Here is a 16946-nt window from a genome sequence, read left to right as displayed (position 1 = left end):
ACTCGGGAGGCTGAGGCAGGAGAATGGCGTGAACCCAGGAGGCGGAGCTTGCAGTGAGCTGAGATCTGGCCACTGCACTCCAGCCTGGGCGACAGAGCAAGACTCTGTCTCAAAAAACAACAACAAATGATAATAGCCTCTTCCTGAAACTAACCCCCTTTTTCTGAGGGGACCAAAACTGCCTTTATAAAACTTTATAAAACTGACAAATTGTCCATAAGTTTAGGATTATGGCTTAGAAGTTATGAAGCCAAAGGTCACAAGATTTGTAACCTCCCCAGTTGCTCCTATAGATAACACCACTGTTATAAAACCTAAGACTGGTATTTGAGATATTTTTCAGACCTTGCATTCTGAGCAACCAGATGTTACTACCCAGACCAGTAGCCTACATCGAGAAACTGACTCAACCAGTCCTGTGACCCCCACCCAGGAACTGACTCAGTACAAGAAGATAGCTTTAACCCCCTGTGATTTCTTCTTCAACTCAACCAATCAGCATTCCCCATTTCCTAGTCCCCTGCCTGCTAAACTGTCCTTAACAAACCCTAGCCTCCAAATTCTCAGGAAGGCAGATTTGAGAAACATCTCCTGTCCTTCCACTTGGCTGGCCCTGCAATTATTAACCCTTCGTTTGCTGCAGCACCTGCTGTTCTCAGTGCATTGTCCTCTCTGGGCAGCAGGCAAGAAGAACTCATTGGGCTATAACAACGTTGTCATTTCCTAGAATCCTATGCATCCCAATCAGGTCTGTAGTTCTCCCAGGGGTGATTTAGGGATTGAGAGTGGCAGCCATCTTGGCAGGATGTTGCCACACCTCCCATTCTCACCTCTGACCCACCAGTCTCCAAACTTGATGTTGTGCTTTGTTTCCTGTATGGACTCATCTTGGTATTCCCTCAGAGAACAATCTGGTGTGCCATCTATCAGACTTCATTCCCACACAGCTGCCCAGATGCAGGGCAGCCTCCCTCTCGGAACACCTTCTGCATCCTGAAGGCCTCCAGTAGGCTCATCCTCCCAGTTAATGGACAGGAAAACTAAGACCACAGAGGAATCCCAATGCTCATCCTGCCAGGATAGAAAGGAAAGCGCAGAGGAATTGCAAAGAGTGCTGAAGAGCAGGGATTCGCTGTGTGGGGACAGTTCTTGCTTTGTGTTTCAGGACAGGGAACCCAGGAGTGCAAACCTCAGTCAGGTAAGAGGCCTGCCCTGACATCCTTCATCCTCCCACACCACCCATGCTGCCTCCTCCCCCGATTTCCCATGCCCCTTCCGTCATTCCCGCCCCAACCCTGATTCTCCTTTCTCTCCCCAGGTGCAGTCCAGAGCCTGTCTTGAGCACAATGGCTGCTCTGCTCTGCCCCGGACCCTCACCACCTCCAGCGGGGTTCATCATCCCAGTTTATGAACAGAAAAACTAAGACTAGATGGGGGAGCTTAGCTCCTGCTCAGAGCAAACCTTCAACTCCTTCACCTCCCTGGACCTGGCACCCTCCCAAGAGACTGCAACCAAGGTTATGAAAATAGCATCTACTCACCATCTTCCCTCAGCACACCCCCAACCAACCCACTCCCTCAGTCCCACCCCTGTCTCAAGGAGACTGAGCCCCAAGAAGCACAGCTTCCTGCACCTCCTCACCTCCCAGCCTGCTTTCCTGCTCTATCTGCAATGTCCTCAAGTCCTTTCCCGTCCTCCTCATCCAAACTCCAAGACCTGCCTACACCTCACCCTCCTCCAGGAAGCCCCCTTCATGACCTGGGTTCACTGCCTGCCGTGACCACCCTCCCTCACCAGCACAGCACCAAGCCTTGCGATGCTCTCTAGTAGTTATTTCCTGCACAGTGAAGGGGTGAGGGAAGCATCATTTCTGCCTATCCCTGTTCACATGCAAGTCTGGCTCTGCCTTCCCAGGGACCGTGCTACAGAGGGAGACCGCTCATCAGGCAGGCACCACCTCCAGGGATCTCACTAAGGTAGAACTGATGGACCTCAGTTCTGTTCAGAGAACAGCTACACGGGCAGGAGGCCTCCAAGAAACAGTTTCCATTTTCCCTGTGGAGTCCGTATGGGTGTGTACTGTATAAGGTATGGGCTGTATGGAGTCTGCAGGTAAACATGCCTGTGTGTCACAGAATGAGCATGTGAGTGTGTGTGCATGTGTCAGTGTGAGAATGCCTCTGTGTTTGTGAGTGTGAGAGGGTCATACAGGTGCAGCATTCTGTTGATGGAAAGAGTCAAACTCTGTAAAAAAAAAAAATTTTTTTTTTTTTTTAGATGGAGTCTCACTCTGTCACCCAGGCTGGAGTGTAGTGGCGCAATCTTGGCTTACTGCAAGCTCCGCCTCCCGGGTTCAAGCAATTCTCCCTGCCTTGGCCTCCTGAGTAGCTGGGATTGCAGGTGCCTGCCACCACGCCTGACTCATTTTTGTATTTTTTTTAGTAGAGATGGGTTTTTCGTCATCTTGATCAGGCTGGTCTTGAACTCCTAACCTCATGTGATCCACCCACCTCGGCCTCCCAAAGTGCTGGGATTACAGGCATGAGTGCCCAGCCTGTAAAATATTTTAAGAGATTTATTCTGAGCCAAATATGAGTGACCGTGGCCTGTGACACAGCCCTCCGGAGTTCCTGAGAACATATGCCCAAGGTGGTCGGGGTACAGCTTGGTTTTATATATTTTAGGAAGGTATGAGACATCAGTCAAATACATTTAAGAAATACATTGATTTGGTTCAGAAAGGTGGAACAACTCAAAGTGAGGGGGTTCCAGGCTATAGGTAAATTTAAACATTTTCTGGTTGACAATTGTTTGAGTTTGTCTAAAGACCTGGGATCGATAGAAAGGAATGTTCAGTTTAAAGAGAAAGGATTATGGAGACCAAGTTTTATTGTGCAGAGGAAGCTCTCAGATAGCAGACTTCAGACAGAGCAAGTTGTAAATTGTTTCTTGTCGGACTTAAAAGGGTGCCTGGCTCTTACTTAGTTGATTATCTCCTGGATCTGGAAAGAAAGGAAGGAAAACAAAGGGGGAAGGGAATCTCTATAGAATGTGGATTTTTCCCACATGAGACTTTGCAGGGCAATTTCAAGGTATGGCAAGGAAATATATTTTGGGGTTAAATATTTTTTTCCTCGTTTCATAATGTTATGCCAGAGTCGGATTGAAAAGTAAATCACGACATATAGGGTCGAGTAAAACCCATCTGATGAGAATGTATGGTTTGTAGGGCATGACTCCCTAGACCTCTTAGGTAGGAATTTGGGTAAGACAAAAAATCAGAGCTCAGTCCTCAATTCCTAATACAAAGTTCTGAGATCCAAAATGCTCCAAAATCTAAAACACTTTTTAGCACCGACATAATGCCACAAGTGGAAAATTCCACACTTGCTTCAATGTGCACAAACTTTGTTTCATGCATAAAATTATTTAAAATATTGTATAAAACTGCTTCAGGCTGTGTGTATATAAAACATAAATGAATTTCCTGTTTAGCCTGGGGTCTTATTCCCAAGATATCTCATTATGTATATGCAAATATTCCAAAATCCAAAAAAATCTTAAATCTGAGACACTTCTGGCCCCAAGCATTTTGGATAAGGGATATTCAACCTGTAGGTGAATAGACAGGAGTGAGATTGCCAACTGCCCCCCGCCCTGCGCCCCCATACCCTTCTCTGACCTCTGGGGAGGTGAGGACAGTGAGGGCTGGACACCACCTGGTGACCATGAGCTGCACTACAAGCCACCACCACCCCACTCCTTTCTCCCTGCCCCCTACTCCAACTCACACACACACAGACACACACAGGCACACACACAGTTGATCCCAGCTCTCAGATCTTTCTCTGGGGCCTCAACCCACTTTGTGCTCACCACCCCAATGCCCTACAATAGTCTTGCAAAGACTGAAGATGGAGACCCCGTCCTTCTGAGTCTCCCTCCTCTATCCCAGAGGAGGAGAAAGGAATCAGACAGCCCTTGGAGGGGAATCAGACAGGTAGGGCTCACATCCTAACCTTGGTGCGTTACTTAACCTCTCCAAATCTTAGGCAACTTGGCTGCAGAATAGACTAATAGTATCTGCTAGAATCATTGTGAGGTTTAAATAAAATGCAAAATGAAACCATTAAGATGGGAGGGGAGAACAGCTACAGGAAGCCAATGCGGTCAAGCCTTGTGTTCTGTAACCTGGTGAGGGCTGCCCTCAGGCTCCGTGCAAAGCCTCCTCCCATATGTCCTCCCTCCCTTCCTCCCACCTCTCCTCCCCAGGCATTCTCAGACAGCAGTTTTGCTCACCTTTGCAGGGAGTTCACCCCTGCCAGAGGCTCCACCCAACACCTGTTGTGGGTAAGGGTGATGCTGAGCAGAGTCCCCATAGCTCTTCATGGAGTGGCATAGATCCCACCTCCCAGGGCCCCTCTAAGTCCTCCCTCTGCATCCCCCGACCCATTGGTCACCATGTTCTGCCAACCCAGCATCTCTTGAATTCCTCTCCTCACCCAGCCCGGGATACAGCACATCACCCACAGAATAATCCCTATCCACCGTCTCCCCTTGCAGTCACTTCCCTGCTCTCCAGGGGGATCTTTCTACAATGCACTTCTGAGTCACTCTCTTACTGAAAACCTTTCTCTGATTCTCCACTGCCCACAGAATAAAGCCAAACTCCACAACCTGGCATTTAAGGCCCTTCAGGGTCTGGCCTTGCCTCCTCCTCCATTCCTCAGCTCCTCCAGCTGCCAGTCCCTTCCCTTCTCAGGGCCTTTGCAAAAGTGTTTTCTTCTACCAGGAGTGCCTGTCCCCTTTTGCCTGTAGGAAAACAACATCTGCTCATCTTTCAAACTTCATTGTTGTTCTCAGGGTTATGATCCTGCCTGGAGCCCCGTGGCCAGGCACCCCACAGCGTTGTCATGGCTTGCATCTGAGTTTAGATCTATCTCTCCAATCAAACTGTCAGACTTTCCAGACCAGGACAAAGACAAAGTTAGCCCTTGGCCCTAGCACAGGGTCCTGCATGATGAGGAAGTATCTGTGGTTGTTCCCTCCATTTGGTGAAAAGCAGGGCTGTGTCACAGCATGGGCCTCAAAGGAGGGCTGGGCTGGGGACAGACAGCAGATGCAGGGTCAAGGTCCCCTTTGCCCGAAGGGTTGTGGAAGAGGAACATGCGCACACACTCAGGGTCAGGGGTCAGGCATAAGAGCCGCTACATCAGCCCACAGTGACCCTGAGGTCAGCCAGGCGCCATTAGAATAGCCATCTCTTCTCGGTTGTGGGTCACAAACTGACACTCCCACCCCCACCTGGGGACCCACTGGGCCAAGCCTGGGTCCTGTGCTGTGAGAGGACAGAGACAGACTTGGGGAGCCCACAGCAGGAGCTGGGAAGGGGAGGAGCCTGGAGCCCCATAACACTAAGGGAAGCTGGAAAGCTGGAGACCATACAGCCAGAGGAGCAGATTCCAAACCCAGACAGGCTAGTGGGGCAGGGGGAGCTGCAGAGGAAGCAGATGGGCTCTGTGGTCCCAAAGGCAAGGCTCGCAATGGCTGATGGTCACAAGATGGCCCTGTCCATCTCCTTCCTTCTCCCACCAAGAAAGGAGGCCCCAGTGCCCACCCTCTTAACACATCAACCTTTACTGGCCAGGAAGAGATGAACAGGGAGAGGAGCTCAGAGGGGGGTAGGCAAGTCGGGGACAGGGCCTGGAGACTGTACCAGGCAGAGCCTCTTCGTGGCCCCAACCTGGAGTGTGCCCATTTTGGACTGGGCAGAAGCAAACACTCTCACGCAGAGGAAAGCAGGGGACTAACTCCTCAGACACAACCGGGGCTGGATCTGGTGTGGAGTCTGACTCAGGGGTGCCCCTTCGGCAGGACTCAGAGAAACCGGGATGTGGGACTTCCTGAGACACAGCCAGGCATCATTGCAGCTAGAAACAGAGTTCAGAGGCCCAGGCTGTCACCGTATGGGCACTCAGGACCAGGGCAGGCCAGCACTGGGAGGGTCTAGGACGAGCTCCAGGCTACCTCCTCCAGGCAACCTGCCTGCTTGCCTCAACCTCTCAGTTTTCCCTCTACTCCACAATCTCTGCCAGCCAACATGTCCCATCACTGCTGCATGGCCAGACCTTCTCATCTGCCACCCACCCCTTAACCTCCACGATCTGGCACAGGGCTGGCCCAAGGAGTACCCCAACAGGTCTATGACTTCCCCAGAAGAGGGGCTAGGCACCAAGGGTGAGAGACTCTGGAAGCCATGGAGTTCCAAAGGGCGTTTGTCTCTCCCAGTTCTATTACCCCGCTCCACCCACCCCAAGCACAAAGTCAGAAAACAGCCCCATAGGGGAGAACTGGTAGAAAGAAATAGATTTATTCTCATGTACAAAGCGGTCAGCCCACGGGACCATATACGACAGTTGCACAGAGTCCTAGAAAAACGCATCTCTCTAAAGGCAACTCAGAAAGGTAAGGCAGGTGGACCCCCTCCCCCACCCCGCAACGCACACAGAATGAAACAGAGAAAAAGAGAGAAGCCAGTGGCCAGGCTAACCCAAGAGTCCTGGCCCTATGGGGTCTCCCAAGCCCTAGGGCACAGGTGGATATGGCCTTGAAGAGAGAGCCCTGCCAGGGCTGAGGCCAGGTCTCTCCCTAGCTGCAGGAATGGGGAAGGGGCTCAGGCCAAGGGGTACACTCAGGGGGCCTCTGAGGGACTCAGGGTTGGGCTCTCTGGGCCCTAGGGTGGCAGAAACATTCCACAGCCTCTGCTGGGACTCCGCAGAGCGACAGAGCTATTTTAGACATTGGTCTAAAATGGATCTTAGAGCATGGATTGTCTTACCCTCCTGTTTGGCCCAGACAGGGGGAGAGACTTGCCCAGCGTCACACAGGCAGGAGGAAGCATGGCTGGCTCATTCATACCTGGGCCTGTCTCCCAGTGCGGGGATCCCTCCTGCCCATCAAGCCCATCCTGCTTCTTCCCGAGCCCCTTCTCTGCAGAGCACTGAGCTGCCCCTCGGCAGCTTCCTCCTGGGGCCCCTGTATCCCCCAGGTCCCAATCCCACTGTCACTAGAGTGGTGGTCCTCGGGGGGCCTTCGCCCTGCAGCTGTTTCTAGTCCTCCCACAGAGCTAAGGACTGTTTCCAAGACGCCACACTCTGCTCACTCAGATGTCTCACCTTCCCCTTCCATGAGGATCCTGGAGACCCCAAGGGATGGGAGTCCTCCAAGGGAAAGGGGCAAAGATCTGGTGGGGCAGGAATGGGGCAAGGAGAAACCATCAAGCTGCAGGGACAAAGAATGGCTTGGGAAAGACTTGCCAAGGTGTGGTCAGAGGCGCAGAGCAGGGCCCACTGCTCATTGGTCACCCCTGTGCTCTCAGAGGACAAATCACAAAGTCTCCGTGAGGCTGGAAGTCTTGCTTCCATTATACAGACGAGAAAGCTGAGGCCCAGGAAGGTAGTACTTGTCCAGGGTCACACAGGAAGTCCTGGTCTAGAACACAGGACTCCTGGCTCTGTTCCCAGTGCATCTGCTCAGACCAGTGGAGGGCTGTGGGAGGTGGCCTGGGCAGGGAAGTGTCCCTGGAGGGGATCACTCAGCATCAAGGCTGCAGCAGCCATTGATGGGAGCCCCAGTGCCATCCAGATCAGGCACCTCATACTCCTCATCCAGGAAGTCCAGCGAGTTGTTACTTGGGAGGCCGCGGATGGTGAACTTGTGGGACACCTTGGTCCAGTGCTCACGGTTGGAGGCCACACGCTCGTACAGCTCTGCTGCTTTGGGGAACAGGTCCTGCAACAGCCTGTGGGTGCATGGGGGCAGAGGGCGAGAGGACAGAAATCAGACTATGGGCAGCAAGAAAGACTAGGGCTACACAGCAAATAGAACTTCCACAAGGGCCAGGCACGGTGGCTCATGCCTGTAATCCCAGCGCTCAGGGAGCCAAGGTGTGCGGATCACCTGAAGTCAGGAGTTCAAGACCAGCCTGACCAAAATGGTGAAACCCCATCTCTACTAAAAATACAAAATTAGCCGGGCATGGTGGCGCGTGCCTGTAATCCCAGCTACTCGGGAGGCTGAGGCAGGAGAATCACTTGAGCCCAGAACAGGGAGGTTGCAGTGAGACAAGATCATACCATTGCACTCCTCCAGCCTGGGCAACAGAGTGAGACTCCATCTCAGAAAAACAAGAACTTCCACAAGAACGTGAGACAGAGGAGGACACCTAGGAAAGCATGATGGTCTCTTTCCACTGCAGAGCAAGGATGAAGTGAAGGACCCACTGAGTGGCACAGCAGGAGACAGTTGTGCCCAGAGGCAAGGGGGTGAATCACTTGGAGCTGGGCCAGGCCAATCTCAGCACATGTGTTTGCTGTGATGTCCCCACTCCAGCCTACCCTCACTGTGCAGGGTGCCAGCTTGTCCCCATGAGCTCACTCACTTGTAGATGGGCATTGCAATGTGCTCCATGAAGCTGATTTGTAGCTCGGGGATATAGGCCTTCTCCCGGTCCATCATCTCCATTGGCCTGTTGCCCATGGCCTTTTCCTGCAGGCATCAAGTCATCAGGTCTGTCCCTCTCATTCCTCCATTGGGTACCAGGGTCAGGCTAGTTCAAGCCCTCCCTGCCCCAGGCCAGGAACCCTCCCCCAACCTGGACATCCTGGGGTCACTCCACACATACCAGGTCTCCCTGGGAGAAGAATTCTTTGTAGATCAGCTCCTGAAAGGCCAACACTCTCATCACATCCTGCACATAGGACACATCCACCCAAGCTCCTCTGACAGCCCGTTCCCAGGAGAGAAAACTGAGGTCCAGGGATTCAGTCCCAGCTCAGGAGCTGTCCCACCAGCCCCAGCCTGGCATGGCGATGGCCCCAGGCAAGGAGTGGCGGGGTTGGGGCCCACCTTCCACCAACCACTGACTTGCTAGGTCTGTTCCCCTTTCTGAGTCTCCATTTGTCACCCTGAGATGGTCTAGGTTTCTGTCTCCCCAGAACACAGCCAGGCTGAGCTGAGCAGAGAGATGGTGTTCAGGCGGCAGAGGGCATCCAGAGCTGGGCAGGGTGGGCAGCCTATGCCTTCCCAGGGAGGACTGCACCTACCGCGATCTTTCTCGTGGTCTTCCAGCCCTTGGTCTGGTCAGAGAGGTCACAGGAGGTCATGAGGAGGCAGAGGAGGAGTCTGTGATGCTGCTTGTTGTTTCGGTCGTAGCCCACTGTTGAGGGGAGGATGGGGTCAAGGAGCGGGGCCCAGCCTCCTTGCGCTTCTGAGGACAAGGCTCCCAGGGCCCAACCCAGAGTGCTGTAGGGAATTGGGCACTCTTGATGGGAGCCAAGGGGCCAGTGCTGGGTCTGCCTGGTGGGGCTGTGCAGTCAGAGAAGGGTTGATGCTGCAGGGGATAGGTCTGCACCCTGGGAATGCTCCCCTGGCAAATCCTTCCCCTGGTTGTTCCTTCCCACCCCCAAGGCCTGGGGCTAACAGCAGTCACCCTCAGCCATCTTCTGGAGGTCCTTGAAGATGCGGAGATGGTGGGCCAGGTCCGTGGCCAAGATGATGTCCCGCATCAGATCCAGCATGCGCTGATAGTCCTGGGGCAAGGGCAGGGGTGTCATGACCTCCTGCTGGACACCCCCACCCATTTGCCCATCCCAGTGAGCCTCCACTCCTTGGCTCCTTCTCCCACCTCCAGCCAGCTCCCAGCTCTCCCCCTCAATCCCCACCCCCACCCCCAACCCCATCACCTTCCGGGAGAAATGATCAAAGATGTTGCAGCCGTGGGTGTTGAGGATGGCGATGGCCTGAGCAAAGTGGTGCCTCTGGGGGGAGAGGAGTGATGGGGTCCCGGCTGGGGCAGAGGGGCTCCCCTCACCACTGACTCCAAGAGAGGAAGCAGGGCCTGGTCCAGCTCCAGCCCCCAGGTCAGCAGAGCAGTCAGAAAGGGGGAGTCAGGGGCCCCAGTTCCCTTTCTGAGCTCTGTTTCAACCCTCTGTGTGACCCAGGGCGAGTCCCTAGACCACTCTGACCCTCAGACTCCTCAGCTGTCACATGCAGGGAGGGACCCAACAACGTAAGCTCTGGGGTCCCTGAAAGCTGGAACATTTTTGAAATGATCCCTTGGAGTCCTAGACACTAAATCATGCAGAATGCATTTGTTTGCTGACAAGGAGAGGCAGTGATGAGGCAAGGGCAATGCCCCTGTTTCCGGATGCTGAATGGCTGTCACTCAGAAGAGGAGCAGCTTATCCCAGGGGGCAAAGGGCAGAACCAGCACTGCCACCAGGCCTCCTGGGAGAGAGACAGAGCACCCCATCTCTGGGGGTGTGCAAGCAGAGGCAGCCTCTGGAGGGGTGTTGTGGGAAGCAGCATAGGGCAAGGTGACTTTGGAAATGTGTCTCCCACTCTGTGGCAAGCCCTGTGCCAAGTGCAGGAAACCCAGAAATGGCTCAGACCTTGCGCATGCGGAGGTAGGCAGACCCAAACCAAACAATCTAAGGTGATGCTAAGTGATGGGAGTGGAGCCCATCCCAAGCTTGGCAGGAGGGGGCTGAATGGGGTGTTCCCAGGCAGCCAAAGGGAAACGCACTGAACACAAATCCTTGCTATCATCTGCACCTGCACCCTTCCAAGCCCACTCCAGGAAAATGAGCCAGACATGTCCTAGGTGTGGCTGCAGCTCTCGCAGCCTGTCTGGAGAGCATGGTTTGGGAATAGGGGGAGCTGGGTCATAACTTTGCAAGTCACTGGCCTTAGAGGGGAAAGAGGATGGGGGTGGGACAGAAGAGTGATACCTCCATGACGGAGCCCTCGGAGCTGTAGAGCGCAGCCAGCACAGACTTCTGGAAAAGCCCAGGAAAACTGTGGTCACTCCTCACATCCGGATCCAAGTGCCACTGCTTTAGGCTAAGCAGTGTCCTGCCCTTCCCAACTTTCTCCCCTCCTTCCTATCTCAAAGTCATGGGCAAACTCTGGGGGAACCTCCTCCTGTGTTTAAACTTGGCTCCTGGTCTCACTCGCTCCCACCTGCCTTCAGGCTGGGAGAGGATGAGACTCCCAGACACCCCATGCAGGGTCCCCACTGTGAGCAGGGCAGGGTCTCACCGAGGCCACCTGGAAAGAGTTGTTTGTGCCTCTGTGGTCCAGGTCGTGACACATGCAGGAAATAAACAAGGCAAAGATCTCGATGTCCCTGGTTGAGAGGCAGAAAGGAGAAAAAAAAGAGATCAGCCCACAGTCCCCTCCCCAAACCCCCAAGGGGATGACATGCCCAGGAGCCACTGGGACAGGAGTTGGAACACCTGGGTTCCCTTCCTGGAAAGAAGCACTGGTTTGGAGCCCAGCAGACCCAGGTTTAAATCAGGCTCAGTCTTCACTGGCTGCTTGACTGTGAGCAAGCCCCTCCTGGAAGATGGGGCTTGCAGCCTTCCCCTCGAGTCCCCTGGGGCTAAGAAGATCCCATGAGGCAGTGTGTGTAAAGTGCCTGACACACAGGGGGTGCTTCCCTGTCCCAGGGAAGGGGACCCCAGCGGCTGCCAGATGTGGGGGAGATGCAGATGTGGGGGAGTGGCTACTCACTCGAGGTAGTTGGTGAGCTCCAGGTTCTTGTAGAGCAGGTAGCAGAAGTGGGAGACAGAAAAGGCGTGCATCCAGTTGTGATAGGGGGGATCTCGGTAGCCCTTCTTCACCATCAAACAGAACCTGGGGGAGGGGAGAGGGCAGCAGAGGGGCCTCAGCCTCTCCTCCTCCATCAGGGCCCCATGATGGCAGACTGCATGTCCCCTCCATCCCTGAGGGACCCTCCACAGCTTTCCTTGATGATTCTGTCTTAGCAGGAAGTTCCTATGCACATCTAACTTAAACCTCTGGTTACACACTCTCGGCCTTGCCTCCAGGCTCTGCCTTGCCCCATTTCTTGCCTTTATTGACAGTTCAGTGTCTAGGAATTGCTTCTCACTCATGGATCCTCCCCACCCCCATACGACTGGGTCTCCCCAGTCATCCTTAGAGAGATCCTCTCCAGAATGCCAGGGGCAATGGATGTGACAGTGGAGGAAAGAGGGAGGCGAAGACTGGGGCTGTCTGCATGTGGACGAACCGGGCCAGGGTCGGGCAGTCAATTTTGTAGTTGTTGATGAAATTCATGTCCTGCAGCATGCTCAGGATGGCCTGGAGAGGGCAGAGAGAGGGATCAGAGGGGCTGCCAGTATCAAGATGGGACCCCCGCCTGGGCCCTTCTTCAAGCTCCACACTCAAAATCTGGAGTCTTAGAAACTTAAATCTAAACTAGAGAACCACAAAATAACTGAAGCAACCGTTCTCGGAGCTATGCATTTTTAGAGATCTAAGAACTAAGAACTCTTGAAACCAAGCCCACACAAAATGTTAGAAAAACGGTGTTGGGAGGCATGCAAACCCTGAGGTCACATGCCCTGGGCATGGTTGTTCCAAGACAGCCCTTGGCATCATCCAGTCCAGCCTCTAGCCCCTGGGCAGGCCCCATGGCCTCATGATGGCAGACTACATGCCCCTCCATCTCTGAGGAACCCTCCACAGCCTTCCTTGATGACTCTGTCTTCCCAGGAAGTTCTTGATGCACATTTAACTTAAGCCTCTGGCTACACAAGTGGAGAGCAACTCACCATGGACGTGTCATCCTCGGGCAGGGAACGAGGGGTATAGGTGAAACTTGCAAAATTGGAGTCAATGGCAGCCACAGGCTGGATTCCATCATGGAGAAGTTTGGTAGACTCATCATCGGAGACCTAGAGGAGACCAGCCAGAGTATTAGAAGATAGCCTTCACCCCATCCGGTGTCTTCACCCTCAAATTCCCATAGAAGGTGGGGGATCCATCACCCAGAATGCACCACAGTTGGACCACCACGCTGTGGACTGTAACTGGGCAGGAAATCACAACCCTCCCCTCACAGCCCTGCAGCCCACCCCGCGTGCCTCCCTGCAGGTGACCACCCTTTATCTGTTACAGCCTAATCTTGGCAAAGATTGAGAACACTCCTTCATGACACCCCCAAACCGTGGCAGCATTTCACACACAGTAACTGTAGCAGTCCTCCTTTTGTGGAGACCTTTCTACTCTAACCTTAACTCTTCCTACTACACTTTTGATCCACCTCACAAGGTCTGGGCCTCTCTGGTTTGGACACAGGTGAGAGGAAATGTCCAAATGAACAGCAACTACCATATACATGGAACTAAGCCAGCTTCTCTGATCCAGGGTAGGGAATGGGATAGATTATCAGCAATTAAGACTGCCCAGGACTCCATGGGCATTGTACCTAGGGAAGCCATGAGGACAGGTCCTGAGTGAGCTTCCTAACCCTCAGTAATTCCCAAGATGGGAATTATTCCCTAAACATGGGGAATACCTGGCTGAACCAAATTATTCCCTGGGCTGGTTCCTCTGGCTACTTCCAGCCTTGGGACTCAGCTCAGAAGCAGGTTGGAGGAGAGGTCTCTAAGCAGGGGTGGGAACTGCCCCTAAGGAGGGCAAGAGGCCTGCTATGGCTCTGGGCCTATCCTCTCATCCTCAGTAGAGATAGATCAGGAAGCCCTGCCTGGCCCTGGGTCCCCGGGAATCTGGGAGGAGGACCAGAGGTCTCTGCAAGCCTCACCTTCATGTGGTACATCATCATCTCATTGGCCAGGTGGCTGCGATACTGAGCCTCATTCACTTTTTTGTATAGGAGAGACTAGGGGAAAGAGGGAAAGATGGGGCTCAAGGAAGGTGGCTGTTAAAACTTAGCAATGCCCCAAACTGGGACGAAGGGGTCAGAAAGACACCCCACTTCCTGTCCCATTCTGGCCCCAGTCAACACCTTCAAGCTCCAGTCCACAGTAAAGACCCCACCCCCACTTTCATCCAGACCCCCGCACCAGCTCCTCCACCTCAAGTCCTGCCAGCATTTGGTCTGGCCCTTTGCACCGCCCCCCATATCTGATCCAGGCTTCATTGATGGAGCCTAAGGCCCATGGCAGGGAAGGAGAAGCAAGGAGGGGATCATGTCAGGGACCTTGGGGCTGGATTCCCAGGCCAGAGCGCCAGCAGGCCTGGACACCGAGACCCAGCACTTCCAAAAAAGCACCCGGCGTGGGCTGAGGCTGCTTCCAGGGAAGAGAGGAGGTTTTGACAACGGGAGCTTCTCATGGTCCCAGGAGGCAGAGTTGACAGGACAGGAAATCGTATCCCCAATTTTTAGATGGGAAACTGAGCCCAGAGGTGGCCAGCATGTCCTGAAGGCTACACAGCACCCCAGCGGCGGGACTGAGTGCCAGACCGAGGGATCAACCCACAGGGAGAGCCGGAGGAGAAGGGAGGGTCCCTGGTGGGCCCCGCCCCTATCACCCGACACCCCACTCCCACCCCCGCCCTCACATGGGCGATGCTGATGCCACAGTAGATGGAGAAGGCCGTCGCCAGGTCCTCGTCGAACTTGCTGAACCACGGCCCATTGATCTTGTTCACCAGCTCAGCCACACCGATGACCTCTGGGGAAGGGAGAGGGGCAAGGAACCACCGGTGGAGGGAGGGATTGGGTGGACGGAGGGAACCGGCGGGGACCTGCCCTCGCAGTTTCGGCTGGTGACATCCCAGATATGAAACCCGACTCCCTTCTGCTCCGGGACGCCGAAGGCGGTGGGGAAGTGTTGCCCACCCCGCGCTCGGACCCGCCCTGCCCCGCGCAGGTGCCGCCCCAGCCCCGCCCCTCCGCCCTGGGCAGCCACACGCACCCTGGTTCTCGTTCTTGATGGGGAAGCAGAGGATGTTGCGCGTGCGGAAGCCGGTGCTGTCGTCTACGCCGCGGTAGAAAAGCGGGTGGGCATATGCGTCCGGGATGTTCAGGATCTGGCCGGTGGTCGCCACGTGTCCCGCGATGCCCTGATCGGCCGGGATGCGGATCTCGTAGCTCTGCCGGGGAAGAGATGGAGTCGAGAGGAAGAAGTTAGTGACCCGACCACAGAGGGGACTATTAAACGTCGGGCCGCTCCCCAGCGCCCCCGGAGGACTCCCGGACACCCCTAGGGCCACATACTCCCTCCACAGTCGCTCACCTCATCATCCACCACACCCCCATCGAACACCTTGGCCACCAGTTCATTCTGATCCAGCAGGAACACAGAGCAGCTGTGGAGGGAGGGGGTTTGGTCCTCTGGGGCCTGACAACCCCCTCTGATCGCCCTCACTTTCCATAAGGAGGCAAAGGCCGGATTTTCGAGGCCTGGGAGGAGTGCTCCAAGGTAAGCCACTCTGCTCAGGGCTGGCTGGCTCCAGAAACCTATCCATTCAAGTGTGTTTTTTGGAAGCACCTACTATGTGCCAGGCACTGTGATAGGAGCTGAGGATCCAAAGCCAGCCCTGTCCCTGCTGTCATCGGAGCTTACAGTCTAGTGAGGGAGACAGGCATGAAATAAAGGATCCCTCAAAAGGTGATGAGGTCACATAGAAGGCAGAGAAGGGGAAGTGGGTTGGGCAGGAAAGGAGATGATGGGGACTGAAGGCCACAGCCTCTCTCGTCCTGTCCCCTGGATAGAGTCACTCACATCTCTGCGTTGCTGAGGTTTCTGGCCTCTGTGATGATCTCCTGGAGCAGGACAGAGACGTCATCTGGGTGAGGGAGAAGACCAGGCATGGTGAGACCAGGCTGCCAAGCCCTCCCACCTCTCCTCTGCAACTGCCAGCCCCCGTACCCACACACAGCTAGTCATAGAGAACAGTGTACTCACCCAGGTGGGTGAAGAGGTTCTTTGCCACTTGGAGAAGAGCCTGGAATGAAGGAAATGGAGATCATAGGTGGTCAGGGTGCAGGGGTCACCCTATCTAACCCCCTGCCTCCAACAGCATCCGGGTCTTCTCCTTCCTTCCCTAGGGCTCACTGGACAAGCCAGAAACTGTCAGTGTCTAATTATATCATTTGGTTACTAAGTGAAGGAGTAGGGGAATCGCCCCAGTGCAAGTGAGGAGTCTCCTGAGTGAGTGTCTCAGCCGCCTTCACACCAGCTCTAGCTGCCTAGGTGTTGCTGTAGTGCCCAGATTGAACACTAGAGGGCGATCACATACAGTGCCTGCGGGCAGTGGCGCGGGTCCTGAGCAACTGCAGGCCTCCAAGTCATTAGGTTAGGGAACCACCTGGGGAAGGGCTGCCACCAGTCCAGAAAGACATGGGCATTTCCCTTCTGAATGGGTCTCCGGGGCTGAAAACTGGGCGAGTCAGTGCCGGAGAGAGACTCAAGGCAGGTCACTCACCTGGCACTCACACTTAAGTTTCTGTTCCTTCTGGAAGGCCAGGGTGCTGGTGAGCACGGTGCTGGTGTAGTGGAAGCAGTGCTGGATAACATGTTCGTCCTGGTCGGTGAACCTGGAGGAGGGTGTGGGCTCACTCAGGAGGGAAGGGAAGACTGGCTTCTCTCCCCACTCTCCTTACTTCTGTTCCACCAGAAGCCCACAGGGGTACCCACCTGTCAACTATATAACCACTGCACAGGCCCTTGGAACAGCTTCCCACCCCCATGCCCTGCAGACTGGGGGCTCCCTGAGGGGAGGGCTCCAGTCTGCCTTAGATACTTGAAACCAGAGTCATACCTGCCCCCTCTGATTTGGGATTTACCCAGCCCAAAGCTGGGTCTCCTCCCTCAGACTAGACACTGCCTGGGCTCAAGCTGGTGTTTTGCTCTTCCCCAGGCATGCCTCCAGCCTTAGGGAGGGGAAGTGGCACTGCCCTGTCTTGTGTAGCTCCTGTCACTACCCCACTCTCCCTGGACTCTGCTGGCCCTGATTCGGTGCCTCCAGAAATCCTAGGGTGGTGGTGTGGAGAGGACTGCTTGCCCTGCTCATGGAGCTAGCTCTGGTGAGACAAGATCAGCCCCAAATCCTGCTTAGGTCATTCAATCTGGCCACCAAATGATTTGTCACTGGGGAGTTGCATGGGGCT

General features: G+C 54.6%; 1 protein-coding gene across 2 annotated transcripts in view; it reads right to left on the bottom strand.

Annotated features, from left to right (window-relative positions):
* Positions 1–6351: 6351 nt before the first annotated feature.
* PDE2A (phosphodiesterase 2A, cGMP-stimulated) overlaps positions 6352–16946 on the bottom strand; it is a 103904-nt gene continuing 93309 nt past the window's right edge. For both annotated transcript variants that reach the window (XM_011993656.1, XM_011993657.1), the window contains 18 exons: positions 16262–16373; positions 15742–15781; positions 15559–15622; positions 15070–15142; positions 14749–14926; positions 14393–14505; positions 13632–13709; positions 12640–12762; positions 12096–12166; positions 11576–11698; positions 11102–11189; positions 10792–10839; positions 9745–9819; positions 9492–9591; positions 9106–9218; positions 8685–8723; positions 8442–8548; positions 6352–7802 (listed from right to left, as the gene is read on the bottom strand). In XM_011993656.1, the coding sequence (XP_011849046.1) occupies positions 7592–7802; positions 8442–8548; positions 8685–8723; positions 9106–9218; positions 9492–9591; positions 9745–9819; positions 10792–10839; positions 11102–11189; positions 11576–11698; positions 12096–12166; positions 12640–12762; positions 13632–13709; positions 14393–14505; positions 14749–14926; positions 15070–15142; positions 15559–15622; positions 15742–15781; positions 16262–16373 (1756 nt within the window). In that variant the 3' untranslated portion in view covers positions 6352–7591. The remainder of the gene's footprint in view (positions 7803–8441; positions 8549–8684; positions 8724–9105; positions 9219–9491; positions 9592–9744; positions 9820–10791; positions 10840–11101; positions 11190–11575; positions 11699–12095; positions 12167–12639; positions 12763–13631; positions 13710–14392; positions 14506–14748; positions 14927–15069; positions 15143–15558; positions 15623–15741; positions 15782–16261; positions 16374–16946) is intronic.

The sequence above is a fragment of the Mandrillus leucophaeus genome, unplaced genomic scaffold (genome assembly GCF_000951045.1).
Source record: "Mandrillus leucophaeus isolate KB7577 unplaced genomic scaffold, Mleu.le_1.0 Scaffold432, whole genome shotgun sequence".
Lineage (NCBI taxonomy): Eukaryota > Metazoa > Chordata > Mammalia > Primates > Cercopithecidae > Mandrillus > Mandrillus leucophaeus.
Note: the sequence above shows the minus strand (reverse complement) of the source record. Positions and strands in the feature narration are given on the sequence as shown.